At 46.9% G+C, this 16403-nt stretch overlaps 1 protein-coding gene across 1 annotated transcript in view; it reads left to right on the forward strand.

Moving 5' to 3' along the window:
- Positions 1-16403, forward strand: part of DAPK2 (death associated protein kinase 2) — a 131976-nt gene that overhangs the window by 101980 nt on the left and 13593 nt on the right. The window contains exons 5-7 of the mRNA XM_010809297.3: positions 9691-9820; positions 15382-15430; positions 16110-16136. Of these exons, the coding sequence (XP_010807599.1) occupies positions 9691-9820; positions 15382-15430; positions 16110-16136 (206 nt within the window). The remainder of the gene's footprint in view (positions 1-9690; positions 9821-15381; positions 15431-16109; positions 16137-16403) is intronic.

Below are 16403 nucleotides of genomic sequence, written 5' to 3' on the forward strand. Positions count from 1 at the left end.
AATTTGATCTCTGGTTCCTCTGCCTTTTCTAAAACCAGCTTGAACATCAGGAAGTTCACGGTTCACATATTGCTGAAGCCTAGCTTGGAGAATTTTGAGCATTACTTTACTAGCGTGTGAGATGAGTGCAATTGTGTGGTAGTTTGAGCATTCTTTGGCATTGCCTTTCTTTGGGATTGGAATGAAAACTGACCTTTTCCAGTCCTGTGGCCACTGCTGAGTTTTCCAAATTTGCTGGCATATTGAGTGCAGCACTTTCACAGCATCATCTTTCAGGATTTGGAATAGCTCAACTGGAATTCCATCACCTCCACTAGCTTTGTTTGTAGTGATGCTTTCTAAGGCCCACTTGACTTCACATTCCAGGATGTCTGGCTCTAGGTCAGTGATCACACCATTGTGATTTTCTGGGTCATGAAGATCTTTTTTGTACAGTTCTTCTGTGTATTCTTGGCATCTCTTCTTAATATCTTCTGCTTCTGTTAGGTCCATACCATTTCTGTCCTTTATCAAGCCCATCTTTGCATGAAATGTTCCTTTGGTATCTCTGATTTTCTTGAAGAGATCTCTAGTCTTTCCCATTCTGTTGTTTTCCTCTATTTCTTTGCACTGATTGCTGAAGAAGGCTTTCTTATCTCTTCTTGCTATTCTTTGGAACTCTGCATTCAGATGTTTATATTTTTCCTTTTCTCCTTTGCTTTTCGCTTCTCTTCTTTTCACAGCTATTTGTAAGGCCTCCCCAGACAGCCATTTTGCTTTTTTGCCTCTCTTTTCCATGGGGATGGTCTTGATCCCTGTCTCCTGTACAATGTCACGAACCTCATTCCATAGTTCATCAGGCACTCTATCTATCAGATCTAGGCCCTTAAATCTATTTCTCACTTCCACTGTATAATCATAAGGGATTTGATTTAGGTCATACCTGAGTGGTCTAGTGGTTTTCCCTACTTTCTTCAATTTAAGTCTGAATTTGGCAATAAGGAGTTCATGGTCTGAGCCACAGTCAGCTCCTGGTCTTGTTTTTGCTGACTGTATAGAGCTTCTCCATCTTTGGCCGCAAAGAATATAATCAATCTGATTTTGGTGTTGACCATCTGGTGATGTCCATGTGTAGAGTCTTCTCTTGTGTTGTTGGAAGAGGGTATTTGTTATGACCAGTGCATTTTCTTGGCAAAACTCTATTAGTCTTTGCCCTGCTTCATTCCGTATTCCAAGGCCAAATTTTCCTGTTACTCCAGGTGTTTCTTGACTTCCTACTTTTGCATTCCAGTCCCCTATAATGAAAAGGACATCTTTTGGGGTGTTAGTGCTAAAAGGTCTTGTAGGTCTTCATAGAACCATTCAACTTCAGCTTCTTCAGCATTACTGGTTGAGGCATAGACTTGGATTACTGTGATATTGAATGGTTTGCCTTGGAAACGAACAGAGATCATTCTGTCGTTTTTGAGATTGCATCCAAGTACTGCATTTCAGACTCTTTTGTTGACCGTGATGGCCACTCCGTTTCTTCTGAGGGATTCCTGCCTGCAGTAGTAGATATAATGGTCATCTGAGTTAAATTCACCCATTCCAGTCCATTTCAGTTCGCTGATTCCTAGAATGTCGGCATTCACTCTTGCCATCTCTTGTTTGGCCACTTCCAATTTGCCTTGATTCATGGACCTGACATTCCAGGTTCCTATGCAATATTGCTCTTTACAGCATCGGACCTTGCTTTTATCACCAGTCACATCCACAGCTGGGTATTGTTTTTGCTTTGGCTCCATCCCTTCATTCTTTCTGGAGTTATTTCTCCACTGATCTCCAGTAACATATTGGGCACCTACTGACCTGGGGAGTTTCTCTTTCAGTGTCCTATCATTTTGCCTTTTCATACTGTTCATGGGGTTCTCAAGGCAAGAATACTGAAGTGGCTTGCCATTGCCTTCTCCAGTGGACCACATTCTGTCAGATCTCTCCACCATGGCCATATTAATATTCCTGCTTTGCAGGTGAGGGGCCCAAGATCAGAGAGATGAGTCTATTGCTAAGGTCACACAGCTAGCCTGGGGCAGAAGTGGAGTTCAAACTCAATTCTAAGACAGGGCCTTCTCAAGTGTTGGTTCCCCAAACACTGGGTACTCTGATTTTGACATCCTTGCAGAACTTGCTTTAGAAAACCAGTTCTGGAGCCTCACTCCCAGTGAGTTGATTTAATTGGTTTGGCCTTTTTAACACAGTCTCCAGTAGATTCCAGTGGGCAACTAGTTCAGATGGGGCCCCCAAAGCACAGCTTGGGGCTCAGAATGCCTGAATTGAGACCCAGGTTCCTCACTGGCTAGATGGAGGCACTGGGCATCCATAGCTTGGTGGCCTTGAGAATCTAATAAGGTAATGTGTGGGGACAACTCATGGCAAATGCTAGTTGTCGTTTGGCACAGACCAGAGAACCAGAGGTCAAATTGCCAACATCTGCTGGCATCTGCTGGATCATAGAAAAACCAAGGGAATTCCCAAAAATATCTACTCGTGCTTCATTGGCTGTGCTAAAGCCTTTGTGTGGATCACAACAAACTATGGAAATTTCTTAAAGAGAAGGAAATGCCAGACCACTTTACCTGCCACCTGACAAACCTGTATGCAGGACAAGAAGCAACAGTTAGAACCGGACATGGAACAACAGACTGGTTCCTAATAGGAAAGGAGTACATCAAGGCTGTATATTGTCACCCTGCTTATTTAACTTCTATGTAGAGTACATCATGTGAAATACCAGGCTGGATGAAACACAAGCCAGATTCAAGATTGCTGGGAGAAATATCAGTAACCTCAGATGTGTAGATGATACCACCCTAATAGCAGAAGAGAAACTAAAGAGCTTCTTGATGAAGGTGAAAGAGGAGAGTGAAAAAGGTGGCTTAAAACTCAACATTCAAAAAACTGAATGGTTTTTTCTGGATGGTTGGATCCAAAAACAGGATCATGGCAACTGGTCCCATCACTTCATGGCAAATAGATGGAGAAAAAGTGGAAACAGTGACAGATTTTATTTTCTTGGTCTCCAAAGTCACTGTGGACAGTGACTGCAGCCATGAAATTAAAAGACACTTGCTCCTTGGTGGAAAAAACTATGACAAACCCAGACAGCTTACTAAAAAGCAGAGACATCACTTTCCTGACAAAGGTCTGTATAGTCAAAGCTATGGTTTTTCCAGTAGTTGTGTACAGATATGAGAGTTGGACCATAAATAAGGCTGAGGACTGAAGAATTGATGCTTTTGAACTGTGGTGCTGGAGAAGACTCTTGAGAGTCCCTTGTGTATCAAGGAAATCAAGCCAGTCGATCCTAAAGGAAATCAATCCTGAATATTCATTGGAAGGACCATTGCTGAAGCTGAAGCTCTAATTCCTCAGCCACCTGATGCAAAGAGCTGACTCTTTGGAAAAGACCCTGATGCTGGGAAAGGTTGAAGGCAAGAGGAGAAGGGGGCAAAAGAGGATGAGATGGTTGGATGGCATCACCAACTCAGTGGACATGAGTTTGAGCAAATTCCAGGAGATAGTGAAGGACAGGGAAGCCCGGTGTGCTGCAGTCTCTGGGGTCATAAAGAGTCGACACAACTTAGTGACTGAATAACAACAGCAACAGGCCACTTTATATGTCTTGTTTGATCCTGTTAGTAACCCTCTTGAGGTAAGTTTTCGGTTACTCCTAATTTACAAGTGAAAAGTCTGAGGCTCATAGAGCTTAAGTAACTTGCCCAATGTTGCCACTGCTACTGCTAAGTCGCTTCAGTTGTGTCCGACTCTGTGCGACCCCATAGACGGCAGCCCACCAGGCTCCCCTGTCCCTGGGATTCTCCAGGCAAGAACACGGAAGTGGGTTGCCATTTCCTTCTCCAATGCATGAAAGTGAAAAGTGAAAGTGAAGTCACTCAGTCGTGTCTGACTCTTAGCGACCCTATGGACTGCAGCCCACCAGGCTCCTCCATCCATGGGATTTTCCAGGCAAGAGTACTGGAGTGGGGTGCCATTGCCCAGCATTAGACTGCTGGTAAATACCAAAACTGGCATTCAAACCCAGGTTCTAAGTCTCTATCTATGTTGATTCCCTAAAAACAGGTTGTGCAAGAGATGTGCATGTGACTGCATTGGTTCATTCATCCCTGCATCCCATCAGCTATTCCCGAGCACCTACTCCATGGCAGCCACTCTTGGGTGGAGTGATGGAAAAGAGAGACAAAGCCCCGTCCTCCCTCTGGGGCCTCAGGATACTGGGGAGAGGAATTGTAAGGGGCAATTGTAGTGTAGTTGGTTCTGCACTAGAGGCATGTCCACATACCATGCAGGCCCTTGGATCGAATAACTAGCTGTGTATATTGACAGGGGCGATGGGTAGGGGTTGTCACAGGAGAGGTTCCAGCAGGAAAATGTTGGAGCTGGGTGGTGAGCAGGGGAGAAGAAGCTTGTCAGAAAGGCATGCTCGCAGAGTGAACTGCAGGTTGAGGTGGGGGTGATGAAAATCGGCCAGGATGTAGCAGAGAGTATGCTGGCCAGAGGTGGGAGGGCCTTGAATGCCAGATGAAGACAGACTTGGGCCTGAGGCTCACTGGAGCCTGGTGGGGAGGGGCTATCTGTGGTCTCATCTACAGTGTGCCAGGAGTGGGGCAGGTGGTGGGGGCAGAGAATTTGCTGCAGTGCCATGGAAACCTGCTCACAGAGGCTTGGCAGCGAGAGGCCTTTCTTCTCAGGTTGCCCAGCACTTCCTGAGTAACCTGGGACCGTGCTTGACATTTCCCATTAAGGTTCCTTGGCAGCTTCCTCATCCCCCTAACAGACCTGGCTTGGCTCCTGCTCTGCTGAGCTGAGCACCTCGCCTGATGATGGGCAGACCATGTGGGCACCGGAAGAGGGCAGCAGCCCGGGGGTCAGCTGACTTGGGCTCTGTTCTTTGCTCGGTGTCCTGGCAGTTTCTTGACCTCTCTGGGTAGCTCTGCAGCAGGCAGGGACTAAATGGTGTCTGAGGTCCCTTAGGGCCCCAACATTGTAAGTCTGGGGGTGAAATGGGATGTGGGGAGGGAAGCAGAAGATGAGGGGGAGAGGGGGAAGGTCTGCGAAGGGCATGTTTTTCTGATTCAGCAGATTCAGTAAAGTCCCCAGGGAGGACTGTTGTCACTGCTGCAGCCCAAGAGGGAGAGAACAAACATAGTCATTCTGCTCTAAAATCTCACTGGGCACCGCTCCTTGCGTGGACCGTCTCTCTGAATCCTCAGAGCAACACTGTGTCACAGTAGGCGTTACCATTTTACAGATGAGAAACCAAGGCTCCAAGAGGTCCAGAGACTTTTCCCAGGTGTCACTGTGAGTAGTAGAGGTGGAATTTGACCCCGCACCTGCCTGACTCTAAGCTCTGGTCTTTGGCATCTTACTGCATAGCCCCCTCTACCTCCCCGAGGCTGCCTTCATCCTTCAGGGACTCTTAGACATGCTGTACCAGGCTGGTAGGAATCCCCTGACATGGGTCCCCCTAGAGGATAAGCTTCCAGTTGGCACCAGACTAGGCACCTCTGGCCAGATCCACTGGGTTGCTAAAGGACACACTGGCTGGCAGCTGCTCGTCTGGTGGGCTGAGCTGATGGGTTTGTTTTAATGGAGGGGTAAGATTTCACCTCCTGGTGGCTGCTCTATGGGCCCTGGGCTTGGCAGTGGCAGTACCTATGGGAATGTGATCCTTTCCTCCAGCCATGCTTTGGAAGCTACGTCAGGTGTGTGGGTGAGGTGTTTGGTTGAAGTAAATAAAGGTGGAGGAGAATGACAGGAGTGAGGGAGTAGAGATAGCTTTGTGCTGCCCCAGAGGGCAGTCTGGCTGGGCTGTCTGCTCTTCCCTCCTGACCTGGGGCCAGGAGACCTGAACCTTTGTAGGTCCTGCCTTGGGGCCCAGAGGAGTGGGAATTGGCCCAGCCAGCTTGGAAGGTTGTGTCACCGTGCAGTCACAGAGCCTAGAGCTTGAAGGAGCTTCAGATATCATCCAGAGAGGAAAAGCCTGCTTAAGCTCACACAGCCTTTGGTGGTGGAGCTGAACTGGAATTTCCCAATACCTAAGCCTAGGCTCTTTCCCACTATCCTACACAGTTTGGGGAGGGTAGACTCGAAGAAGCTTAGACCATACTGCCTTTTTGCTGCCCTCTGACTACCCCTGGGACCCTTCTTGAGTCGGTCTCTTTTCCCTCCTGACTCAGCCCTTTAGCCATTCTGAGGGGAGGTGTGCTCTCGGGCACCCCTAGTGGTGAAGAGCCTCCATGGCGAAGAAAGGGAAGGGCCACAGGGTCCCAGTTCCTTCACTTCGCATGAAACATCCACAATGCAAGACATCAGAGGGGGTGCCAGGAACCTTAAAACTGATTTGAATTTTCCCAGAGGGTCTACCGCCCAGGAAAGGTGCATCACAATACAAAAGAGTCTGCAACTAGGGCTACTTGCTCGTGAGCATGATCAGCTCTGAGGGCTTAGAGCACAAGGTCAGGGTGTGCTTCATTAAAAGTAAGGAAATAAAAGGAGGCAGAGATGGGGGCCTGGCTCTGAAAGTGTGATGGAGGGTAGGAAAGGCATTCGAGGCAAAAGGAAGAGCCAGAGTAAAGGATGGGGTAGAGATGGTGTTCTGGACCTGGTAATGTGCACCCTGAGGGTACCAAATGGCCCTGTCTTCACTCGGAGAACATTTACTGAGCACCTGGTGGGTCCAGGCTCTAGGCCAAGCTTTGGGTAGTTGGTAGGACTGAGACCTTCAGGAAGCTCTTGGCCCAGTGGAGAAGACAGGTCAGTAAACTGACAAGCTTGAGGCAGTGGGAGAAGCACTAGAGGAGAGGAAGTACAGGCTGTGATGGAAACTGGGGAGGTGGTGAGTGTGGGGAGGCTTTCTGGGGAGGCTTTCTGGAGGAGGTACTATTTTTACTGAAATGTGAATAGGAATTAGCCAGATTCGGGGTAGGGACTATGCAGGGAGTGTCCCAAGCAGGGGAGCTGTGTGTGAGGTTCTTGAGACAGGACAGAGGACAAATGGGACTCGGGTGAGAAAACATGGCCTTGCCTGAAGGTTCTCACAAGCCAGCGGAGAGGCTGTTTTCCCCGGAATGTGGGCCACAGAGGGGAGAGGATGTGAGGCAAAGATTCTTTTCACTGCTCAGGGTGCGGCCTGGGAGAATTCCACCTCTTTGTTCCTCCTTCCTTCCTGTGGGTCCCTGTGCCCATCCCTACTGCTCCCCAGTCTTGGGACCACCAGGGCTCTGTGTCTGCTGTGTCCACTGCAGCTCTCAGCTCCTTTCAGCGTGTTTTGTGGTGGTGCCAGGCTTTAAGCACACCGTGGTGGTCAGGAGTACCTGGGCTGGACCCCTTAGCCCCAGGGAGAAGCTTCAGGGCTGTTCCCTGGAAGAGAGACATTCCCGAAAGGTGGCTCAGGAATACTTTGGAATGGGAGGAGGAGAAGCCCCCCAGTTCAGGAGATGGTGGGCTGTGGGGAAGGCTTAACTCACTTCCCAGGTGCCAGGACACTTGGGGTCCCTGAGAAGCCCCAGAGGGCCAGGTCGGCGCACTGGCATGGGACTCCTAGCCTGTGTCCCATGTCTTGACCACCCGCTGCCCTCGCTTGCCTTTCTGCAGAACCCAAGGAGCTGCCCTGCCTTGGAAGAGGACTTTGACACAGTTTCAAAATGAAGTGGAGAAAAATCTCTGGAGGGGAAAAAGAATAAACACACTTTAAAGATGCAAAAGGAAACATATATTTTTTAAAAAAGGAAAAAAAATGGAAGGGTTTCTCATCCAACTCACTTGAGTGAAAGTTTCCAGTCACTGTGATGTGAGGTCAGAGACTTCAGGGAGCGGGAAGTTCTAGATGCAAACACCTGGGGTGTCTTCAGTGCAGATTTGGGATCAGTCTAACTAATAGCGAGGGCCACCGTCCACCTCTCACCCTCTGTGTTCTGTGTGGTGGTGGAGATGCAAAGACCTGACTCCTCCCTCCAGCTGAGGGTCCAGTAGGGCAGTGAGGACTGTTGGACAAGAGAGAGTGTGACAACTGTCATGGCAGAAAGGTTCCAGTGAGCATGAAGGAGTCCAGGGGGCAGAGAGGGTTCACATCTGCCGGCTGGAGAGAAAGCTCAGTGCCAGTGAGGGAAGATTTCAAGGAAGAGCTGGATTAACTCAGACTTTGAAGCCTGACTGGGATTTCAGTGGACAGAGATTGAGTAGAGGTTTTCCGGGTAGAGCAGAAGTGCAAGGTGGGAAATTCTCTAGTGCTTTGAGAAACAGGGCCATTCAGTTTTCTCAAACATTTCTTTATTTGCTTATCTATTTATTTAAAGCTACTTTATTGAGAGTTATACATCACGTATAATTCACCCATTTGAAGTGTACACTTTACAAAGTTGTATAACTCACACTGCAATCAATTTTGGATGATTTTCATCACCTGAAAGAAACCCTGTACCTATTAGTCATTCCCCATTCCCCAGGCCCTAGGCAACTCCCTGTCTACTCTCTGTCTCTATGGATTTGCCTATTCTGGATATCTTATATTAATGGAGTCGTATAATCTGCGATTTTTGGTGACTGATTTTCACTTAGCAAGATGTTTTCAAGGTTCACCCATGGTATATAGCATGTATCAGTACGCCATTCCTTTTTGTTTTTCTCTGCCTCCATTCCTTTTTATGGCTGAATAGCACTCTACTGTATGGATATACCACACTTCATTTATCTACTCATCAGTGATGGCCATTTGTGTTGTTTCCACTTTGAGACTATTATGAATATGCTGCTGAGAACATCTGTGTACCAGTTTTCGTGGGCATGTATGTTTTCAAGGCTTTTCTTTTCGAATGGGATCCAGGATAGTCCCGGTGAGGAGCAGGAGGAAAGAAGATGAATCAGAGGGACCTGCTCACCCACCAACTGCTCTGAGCAGTTGGGTGGGAGTGCAAAGGGTCAGCTCAGGATCCTGTTCTGGCCTCACTGGGACCTGGGGCTGTGTGAGGCCAGGGCAGGGCTGGCCCCCCTCCAGCAGACATCCCCAGTGTTGTGTCCAATCTGGCAGCTGTTTGCTGGGCTGGAAATAGTCTAGGCAGCTGGTATTTTCCCTGGAAATCAGGTGCTTTTTCCTGTGTCTCACTGAGGGCCAGAATTAGTTAAACACACAGAGAAGTGTGAGCTATACATTAGTCTAGGGGAGGGGAGTGTTGTCAACAGGAAGCTGACCAGCCAGGGGAAAGGGGTGGTCAGGAAGATGCAGGTCAATAAGCCAAGTGTAAATCGGGGTTAAGTTGCAGTGCCCCTCCCCCATCACACATAAAGAGGCCATGGTTTTGTTTACAGGAAATGCTGCAAGTATCTCCCTGGCCCCATTTGACAGATGGGGAGACAAAGGCACTACATGGCAGGGATCTCCCATTCAGAAACAGAAGGATTAAAGCCACAGTCTGGTTCTGCTGTCAGCAGCAGCTTTGGTAAAACCCAGGCCTTGCCCTCAGCGTTGTGGCTGTTCTTGGGTTCACGGGAGAGGACTGAGGACACAAGAGTAAGAAAGGGTTTGTGCTGTTTTGGTCCTAAAAAAGAACACTAAACCCCACCTTAAACCCAAAGCAAAAACATAAAATAGGGCTTTAATTACCATCTTTTCTTTTATCCTCTTTTCTTCTTCTTTTTTTTTTTGTTTCCCAGCCAGAAAACATTATGTTGTTGGACAAGAATATTCCCATTCCACACATCAAGCTGATTGACTTTGGCCTGGCTCATGAAATAGAAGACGGAGTTGAATTTAAGAACATTTTTGGGACACCAGAATTTGTTGGTGAGTTTTAGGCCTGTTTTTTCTCCCAGCTGAGAATCTCGGATCAACAGATAGAGAAATCCCAGGAGCGAACCCTGTGTCTGGGGCTGTAGTCTCTGGGCTGAGAGATGATGCCTTGCGTGTGTGCGTGTGTGTGCCAAGTTGCTTCAGTCATCTTCGACTCTTTGCGACCCTGTGGCCCATCACCTGCCATGCTCCTTTGTCCACAGGAAATGTCTCGCTGGCCTCTGGGTGAGGGTTGAGCGCCAGCAGGGCAGTGGGAGGCCAGGTGGGGCTGGGGCCATTTGCAGAGTTAAATCTTCCCAGAGCTGGCCCCACTTCCTGCTCTTAGATGAGCTGATTGTGAAGATTTAAAATTACCTCACCCTGTTGCATTCCCCTAAACTCAATCTTTTCTGGAGTAGCTTTTGATTTCCTAAAAAAGAAAAGGGAAATTATCTGCCAGATGCCAGATCCACACACTTGCCTGTCCCATACATCTGGCCTTCATTCATGCACAGGGTGCCCAGGTCCAACAGGGCTCTGGCGGCTCTGTCTTCCCTCCGTGTCTCTCAGCCTTGGCCCAGACCGCAGAAACCCCCTTTTAGGTCTTGTGCCACAGGCCAGGGGGTCATAAAGAAACAGCTTTGCAGAGGAGAAAGGAGTGAGAATTGAGAACCACCATCTCACTGCTCAGGGAGTTGAAATGCTCTTAGAGATGGAAGGAGGGCATGGTTTCCTCAAAATCTAGGGACTGAAACTTCTGACCACAGCCTAAACAAAAAGAAAGATGAACCAGATCATCCACCATGATGGAGTTTCAGGCCATATATACCAACTCTGCAACCACTAGGGAATGAAACTGCAGACGCCCCAGCAGGGGAATCTTGCAATATGCCAGGCACTAGGCCTGGTGTTCTGTATACAGACATTGTCCAATTAATACCCATACAATCTTATGAAGCAGGTTCAAAGTATTTTCTCCATCAAGTGCCTTATTCAAGGTAAAACAACCAATACATGATAGAGCAGAGATTCAAATACAGATACATCCAACATTAAAGCCTATGCTCTTTTTTTTTTTTTTTTGACTGCACTGTGCAACATGTGGAATCTTAGTTCCCTGACCAGGGATTGAACCTGTGCCCCCTGAAGTGGAAGCGCAGAGTCCTATACACTGGACCACTGGGAAAGTCCCAAAGCCTAATCTCTTTCCATTATACCAGGTTATCTCTCGAAGGAGCCTTTAAGGGTGGAATTTAGCTGTGGGAATAAGACATCAAACAATCAAACAAGAGTGCTTGAGGCATATTTTCAGATCGTCTGGTCTAGTTTAACAGACGTGGAATTGCAGAGCTAGGGGATTTTAGTTAAGGTCAACCAGTGGTTATTCTCTATCTACTATATGATAGACATCAGATGCTGGAGACACAGGGACGGTAAGCAGCCACACTCAGAATGACACGCCCAGGGTCACACAGTCAGTTAGTGGTAGAATCATCTTGAACCTAGGGTACAGGTATACAGTCTCAAACTTTGTCCGAGATAGCAGTTACTGCCCACCATTCACATATGTGGTAAAAATGCATGTTTTAAGTTCATACCAAGGGTTGAATAATAATAAATTGTTCAACTAGAAATTCAGGGCAGTAATGGAAGAGTTGTCATGAGAGAGGATGTGGTTAATTGTGAAGTGAGTGATATAGACAGCTCTGAAAGACTGTTACGTGACGTAGCCACTCTCACGAGGTCAGTGGGCTCAGTCCTGGCCTTGAGTGAGAAATGAAGTGCTAGTGTCATGGGTGGAGGAGAATCTAAAGCGGGGTGGGGTGGGGAAGAAGCCAGAGTAGAGGAGGCGCATATCTGAGGCACCCCATAGCGGGGGTGAAGGGCCAGAATGAGTACGTTTATCAGGGACAGTTCACTGTCCTTTCTAGATGGATCAGAGGGTGGCAATGTGAGTAAGACATTGATGGGCGGAGCCAGACAAACTGTGGAGGGATTTTCCCAGTGATATACTGGTAAATGTCTAACAGTCAGGTCTCAGGACAAAACAAAATACAACCCTAATTTACAGCATTTACTAGTTTCAAGCTATCAACCTGTTTCACTGAATTCAGAGCTGGGAAGAGATGCCCACGGTTGACTCTTGTGAGCCAGTATGATACAGCTCCAGTCCAGAACTGGTCTTATTTGCTCCTTACAGATATATAGGGTGGTTTCTGTAAGCCCCTGCCCAAATTATGATGACTTCCTTTTCATCATAGACCCCTGAACAGGTTATAACCACTGTTCCCTATTCCCTCTTTGAAATTTTAACCTGAGACCAGAGTTAAAAACTGTCAGCTTCTGGGAATGTGGTGGAAAACTTCTTCCAAAAGGTCCTCTCACTACAAAGTTGGATTCTTGAGAAAAATGTTTTTAATGTGATTCTGGACTTAGGAAATAAGATAAATCTTTATAGTAACTCCTTCAGCCATCACCTGTCCTACCCTAAAAATTGAGTGAAATGAACTTTGAGCTGGAGCTGTGAGCTGCAAGAATATTCAATAAGAGGATCTCTCCTAGAGGCAAGTGCACATGTCAGCATTTATCAGAAACTAGCAAGACTTAGATGTTCAAGGAAGTAGGATATTAAAATGATCAGATGTTGACTATAAAATAAATGGAATGTATATAGAAATAACAGGTAAACTCATAAGAATGAGCAAGCAAGAACCAGATAGAACTTTAAGAAATAACATACACTCACTGAAATTTTAACCTCAGTGGATGGGCCAAACAGCAGATTATACACAGCTGAGGAGAGAATTAAAGATTTGGAAGACTGAGGTGGAAAAAATTAGCTAGACTATCACACAGTGGCAAAGATATAGAAATGTTAAAGAGAAGATAAGTGAAATAAGGTTAAAATGAGAAGTTTACCATAGGTCTATTTGGATTCCTGGAGGAGGGAATTAAGACAATAGAGCAGTATCTGAATAAAACTGCTGAAAATTTTCAGAACTGATGTAAAAACATGCATCCCCAGATACAGAAAGGACAATGTATTTCAATCAGAAAGAAGTCCATACCTCTAAAGTCCATACATTATACTTAAACTATAGGGCATCAGAGACAAAGAGAAGATCTTAAAAATCATCCAGAGAGAAAAGATAGATTACCTACAAAAACCAAAAATAAACAAAAACCAATACTTGGACTGACAGCATGCTTCTTAAAACAACATTGTCCAATAGAATATGATATTCAAAGAACTGAGGAAAAATAAAAACTCCATAGTTGTGAAGAAATTGTATTTCAAGAATGAAGGTAAGAGATCAAACAAAAAGCAAAATAAAAACAACGACAACAACAAAGATAAAACAATAAACAACCTCCAACAGACCTTTGTTAGTGGAACTTCTAAAAGGTGTACTTGGAGTTCTAAATGCAAGAAGTAACAGGAGCAAAGAAATCAGAGAACATCAGGCAAATATAATTACTTTCTTTCCTAAATAATGATGATGATGATGAAGATTAAATATGGGGTTGAAAAAAGATAGAAGTAGAAACTGAAGAAAATAATGTTAGATAGGACAGAGTACTTGAAATTAGTGTTCTAAAATTCTTGTATCGTTAGAGGAGGGCCCAAATATTGACTTATGTTAGAATTTGTTTCATGTCCATAGTAAGATCTCAGGGGTAGTCATTACAAAAATAGAAGTTAGAGAAAAAACAGTCAATAAGAAAACTAACAAGAAGCAATTTTTTAAAAAGACGAGAAAGAAAAACGCAGATGAAAGTGGAAAAACAAAAGTACCTGGAGGACAGAAATGAGTATGTGTTTATATCAGGCAGATGAGCACTGAAAAGTGAGTTATGCTTCTCAAACTCTCTATGAGGAACAACCTGGGGGGAAATAGTATATCCTGGACAGCTTCTTCAATAAGATACAATACAAATAAATTCCTAGAAAAGTGATCATGGTGTGTGTCATGGCAATGTCAAATTGCTATGTGTGTGTGTGTTAAGTTGCTCAGTCGTGTCCGACTCCTTGAGACCCCATGAACTGTAGCCCTCCAAGCTCCTCTGGCCATGGGATTCTCAGGCAAGAATACTGGAGTGGGTTGCCATGCTCTCCTCCAGGGGATCTTCCCAACCCAGGAATCGAACCTGGGTTTCCCACACTGCAGGCGGTTCTTTACCAGCTGAGCCTCTAAATACATACTCTCAACTTCTGTACATATCTTGTCAGCACCAGTGACAGTCTGCAGATTATTTGCCTGCAGACTGTACTTTGAATAACACTGTCCTAATGAAAGCCTTTCTTGTGTGTCTCAGGAGAGCTGAGAGAAGAGCTCATAGCAGTGATTTTTCAATAAAAGTTAATAATACAAAAAAATAATAAAAATAAATAGAGACCTTCCAAATGATCACCAAAGAAATGACTGGAAGATAGTCTGTATTCACAAAGTGGACTATTATATAGCAGTGAATATGAAAGACCATGGGTGAACATTCAGTGAATGCTAGAAGCATCAGTTGAGTGGGGGGAAAAGGTCTATTGACGGTAGATGAGATTCAGTATGGCATCATTTTTTGGAAGCTAACAAGAAAGCAAAGCCAGGAGAGTGGTTCCCTGCATCTGGGAGGGTGGGAGGGTGGGTTCATCCTATAGATGCAGAGGTTTTGATATTCTAGATAAACAAACTTAGCCTTCCCCTCTCTCCACCTTCTCCCATTCGTGATTAAACAAGGCTCAATCCTCCCTTTTCTAGTTATCACCCCCTCTTTCTTTTCTATTTCATCACCAAGCTTTTTTAAAGAGTCATCTGCACCCTTATCTTGCAGCCCACACTCAGCACTCTCTGGTCACTGCAGTGGGTGTGAAATTCAACACTTGCTTTCCAGCCCATCCAGGGTACATGCTTGATCTCCAGGCAGCATTTGGTCCTCTTCTCTCCTGGGTAGAGTCTTCTTTCCTAGACTCTGCACCTTCTCGTGGTCCTGGCAGCATTCACATGGCTCCTATTTCTACCTGTGTGATGACGCCTGTGTGATGACCTGGGTGATGGCTCTGACCCACCTCACTCCCACCCCAGGTACCCAGCCTGTTCCTGGCATCTTCTTTTGGATGCCCCTCGGACATCACTAGCTCCTCACCTCAGTGGCCACCAGAATGTCCTCCTGCCCCTGCTCAGGTGGGAGGTACCCTCTTTAGACACCCGCAGAGGAATGTGGATTCTCTCTGCCTCCTTTTCTCCCCCATCACCTTCCAGTGCTGGCTGACTGGTTTCCAGCTGAGAGTTCAAAAGCAGTCTTTGTCATGGACCCCACTGTCCGTCCTGCACCTGCCTCTCCCCACTCTCCTCTTCCTTTTCCAGGGCTCCCCTTGTGCTTTCTGTCTTCCTCACTATCAGAATAACAGGCAACTTCCTCCCTCAAAATCCCTAGATCCAGGCTATCTCCATCCGCCTCTCTAATTTTCCTTAGGGAGGGTTCAGGATGGAGACCTTCGGCATCTAATTCCCTAAAATTCCTTAAGATCATCTCTTCTCCTTTTCATACTCCTGCTGACTCTTCGACATGGCTTCTTTCAGCTCCAGAAATTGTGAACTATGAGCCCCTGGGCCTGGAGGCGGACATGTGGTAAGTGGGACAGCCCCCCAGGTGGCCCCAGATCCTGGCTCTGGCTGACATCCCCCGGATGAAAACCTCTTCCTCCACACTCACCTTTAAGAGCCTCTGGCTGCTCCTGGGGTGCTGGCATGTGGCAGTTAGCACATGGCCAAGGCAGAGAACAAGGGGCTGGAAGCCAGAGGTACAGGCTCACCCTGAGACTGCCACAGCTGTCATAAACATACTAGTGACAATAATTCGTTCTGTTGGTCAACCATGTGATCCCTGGGGGCCTCAGGTATTCTGGCTACCGTGCTGGGCCGGGTACCGCAGTGATTGACTCTGCACAGACGGGGCTCGTTTCATGTGAACTGTGCTATACAGTTGGCTGGGTACCTTGATCACTTGGTTTTCTAAAATCCTCCCAGTGGTCCTGTAAGATAGTTATTATTATCCTCATTTTATGAGGAGAAAGAGGCTCAGAGGTGGTCATCACAGCTGTTAGTGGGTCCTCAGGCTCAACATCCAGACCTGATTGACTCTGAGCGAGTCCCTGGCTGCTGCTGAAGTGTGGGGTGGGGAGGGGTGTGGGGCTTGAGGCAGCGTGTGGGGGCTGCTGTGAAGGGGCCCTCAGAGCCAGGCGGGGAGTCGCTTGCTGGTCTGGGAGGAGAGCCAGGCGGCCCTGACTTGACTGTTCTTTGTTTTGCAGGAGCATCGGTGTCATCACCTACATCCTGTGAGTATGACTGATCCTGGGGCTCTGACCCAGCTCAGATCCAGGGGGAGCAGGAGGAATGAGAGAGGGGCAGGCAGGCAGGCAGGCAGTCTGACATTTCCTGAGCACCCACCGTGACCAGATGAGTTAGATCCACACAGCCAACCTGAGGCTCAGTGCTCTCAGCTCGATTTCGTATGTTTGAGCCTGGGCTTGGGGTTGGGCAGGAAGCCGGGAGAGCAGTCTGCAGCCCTCCATTCTACACTGCTTGTGTTTGCATCCCTCCTG

The sequence above is a fragment of the Bos taurus genome, chromosome 10 (assembly GCF_002263795.3).
Source record: "Bos taurus isolate L1 Dominette 01449 registration number 42190680 breed Hereford chromosome 10, ARS-UCD2.0, whole genome shotgun sequence".
In the NCBI taxonomy this organism is placed as follows: domain Eukaryota; kingdom Metazoa; phylum Chordata; class Mammalia; order Artiodactyla; family Bovidae; genus Bos; species Bos taurus.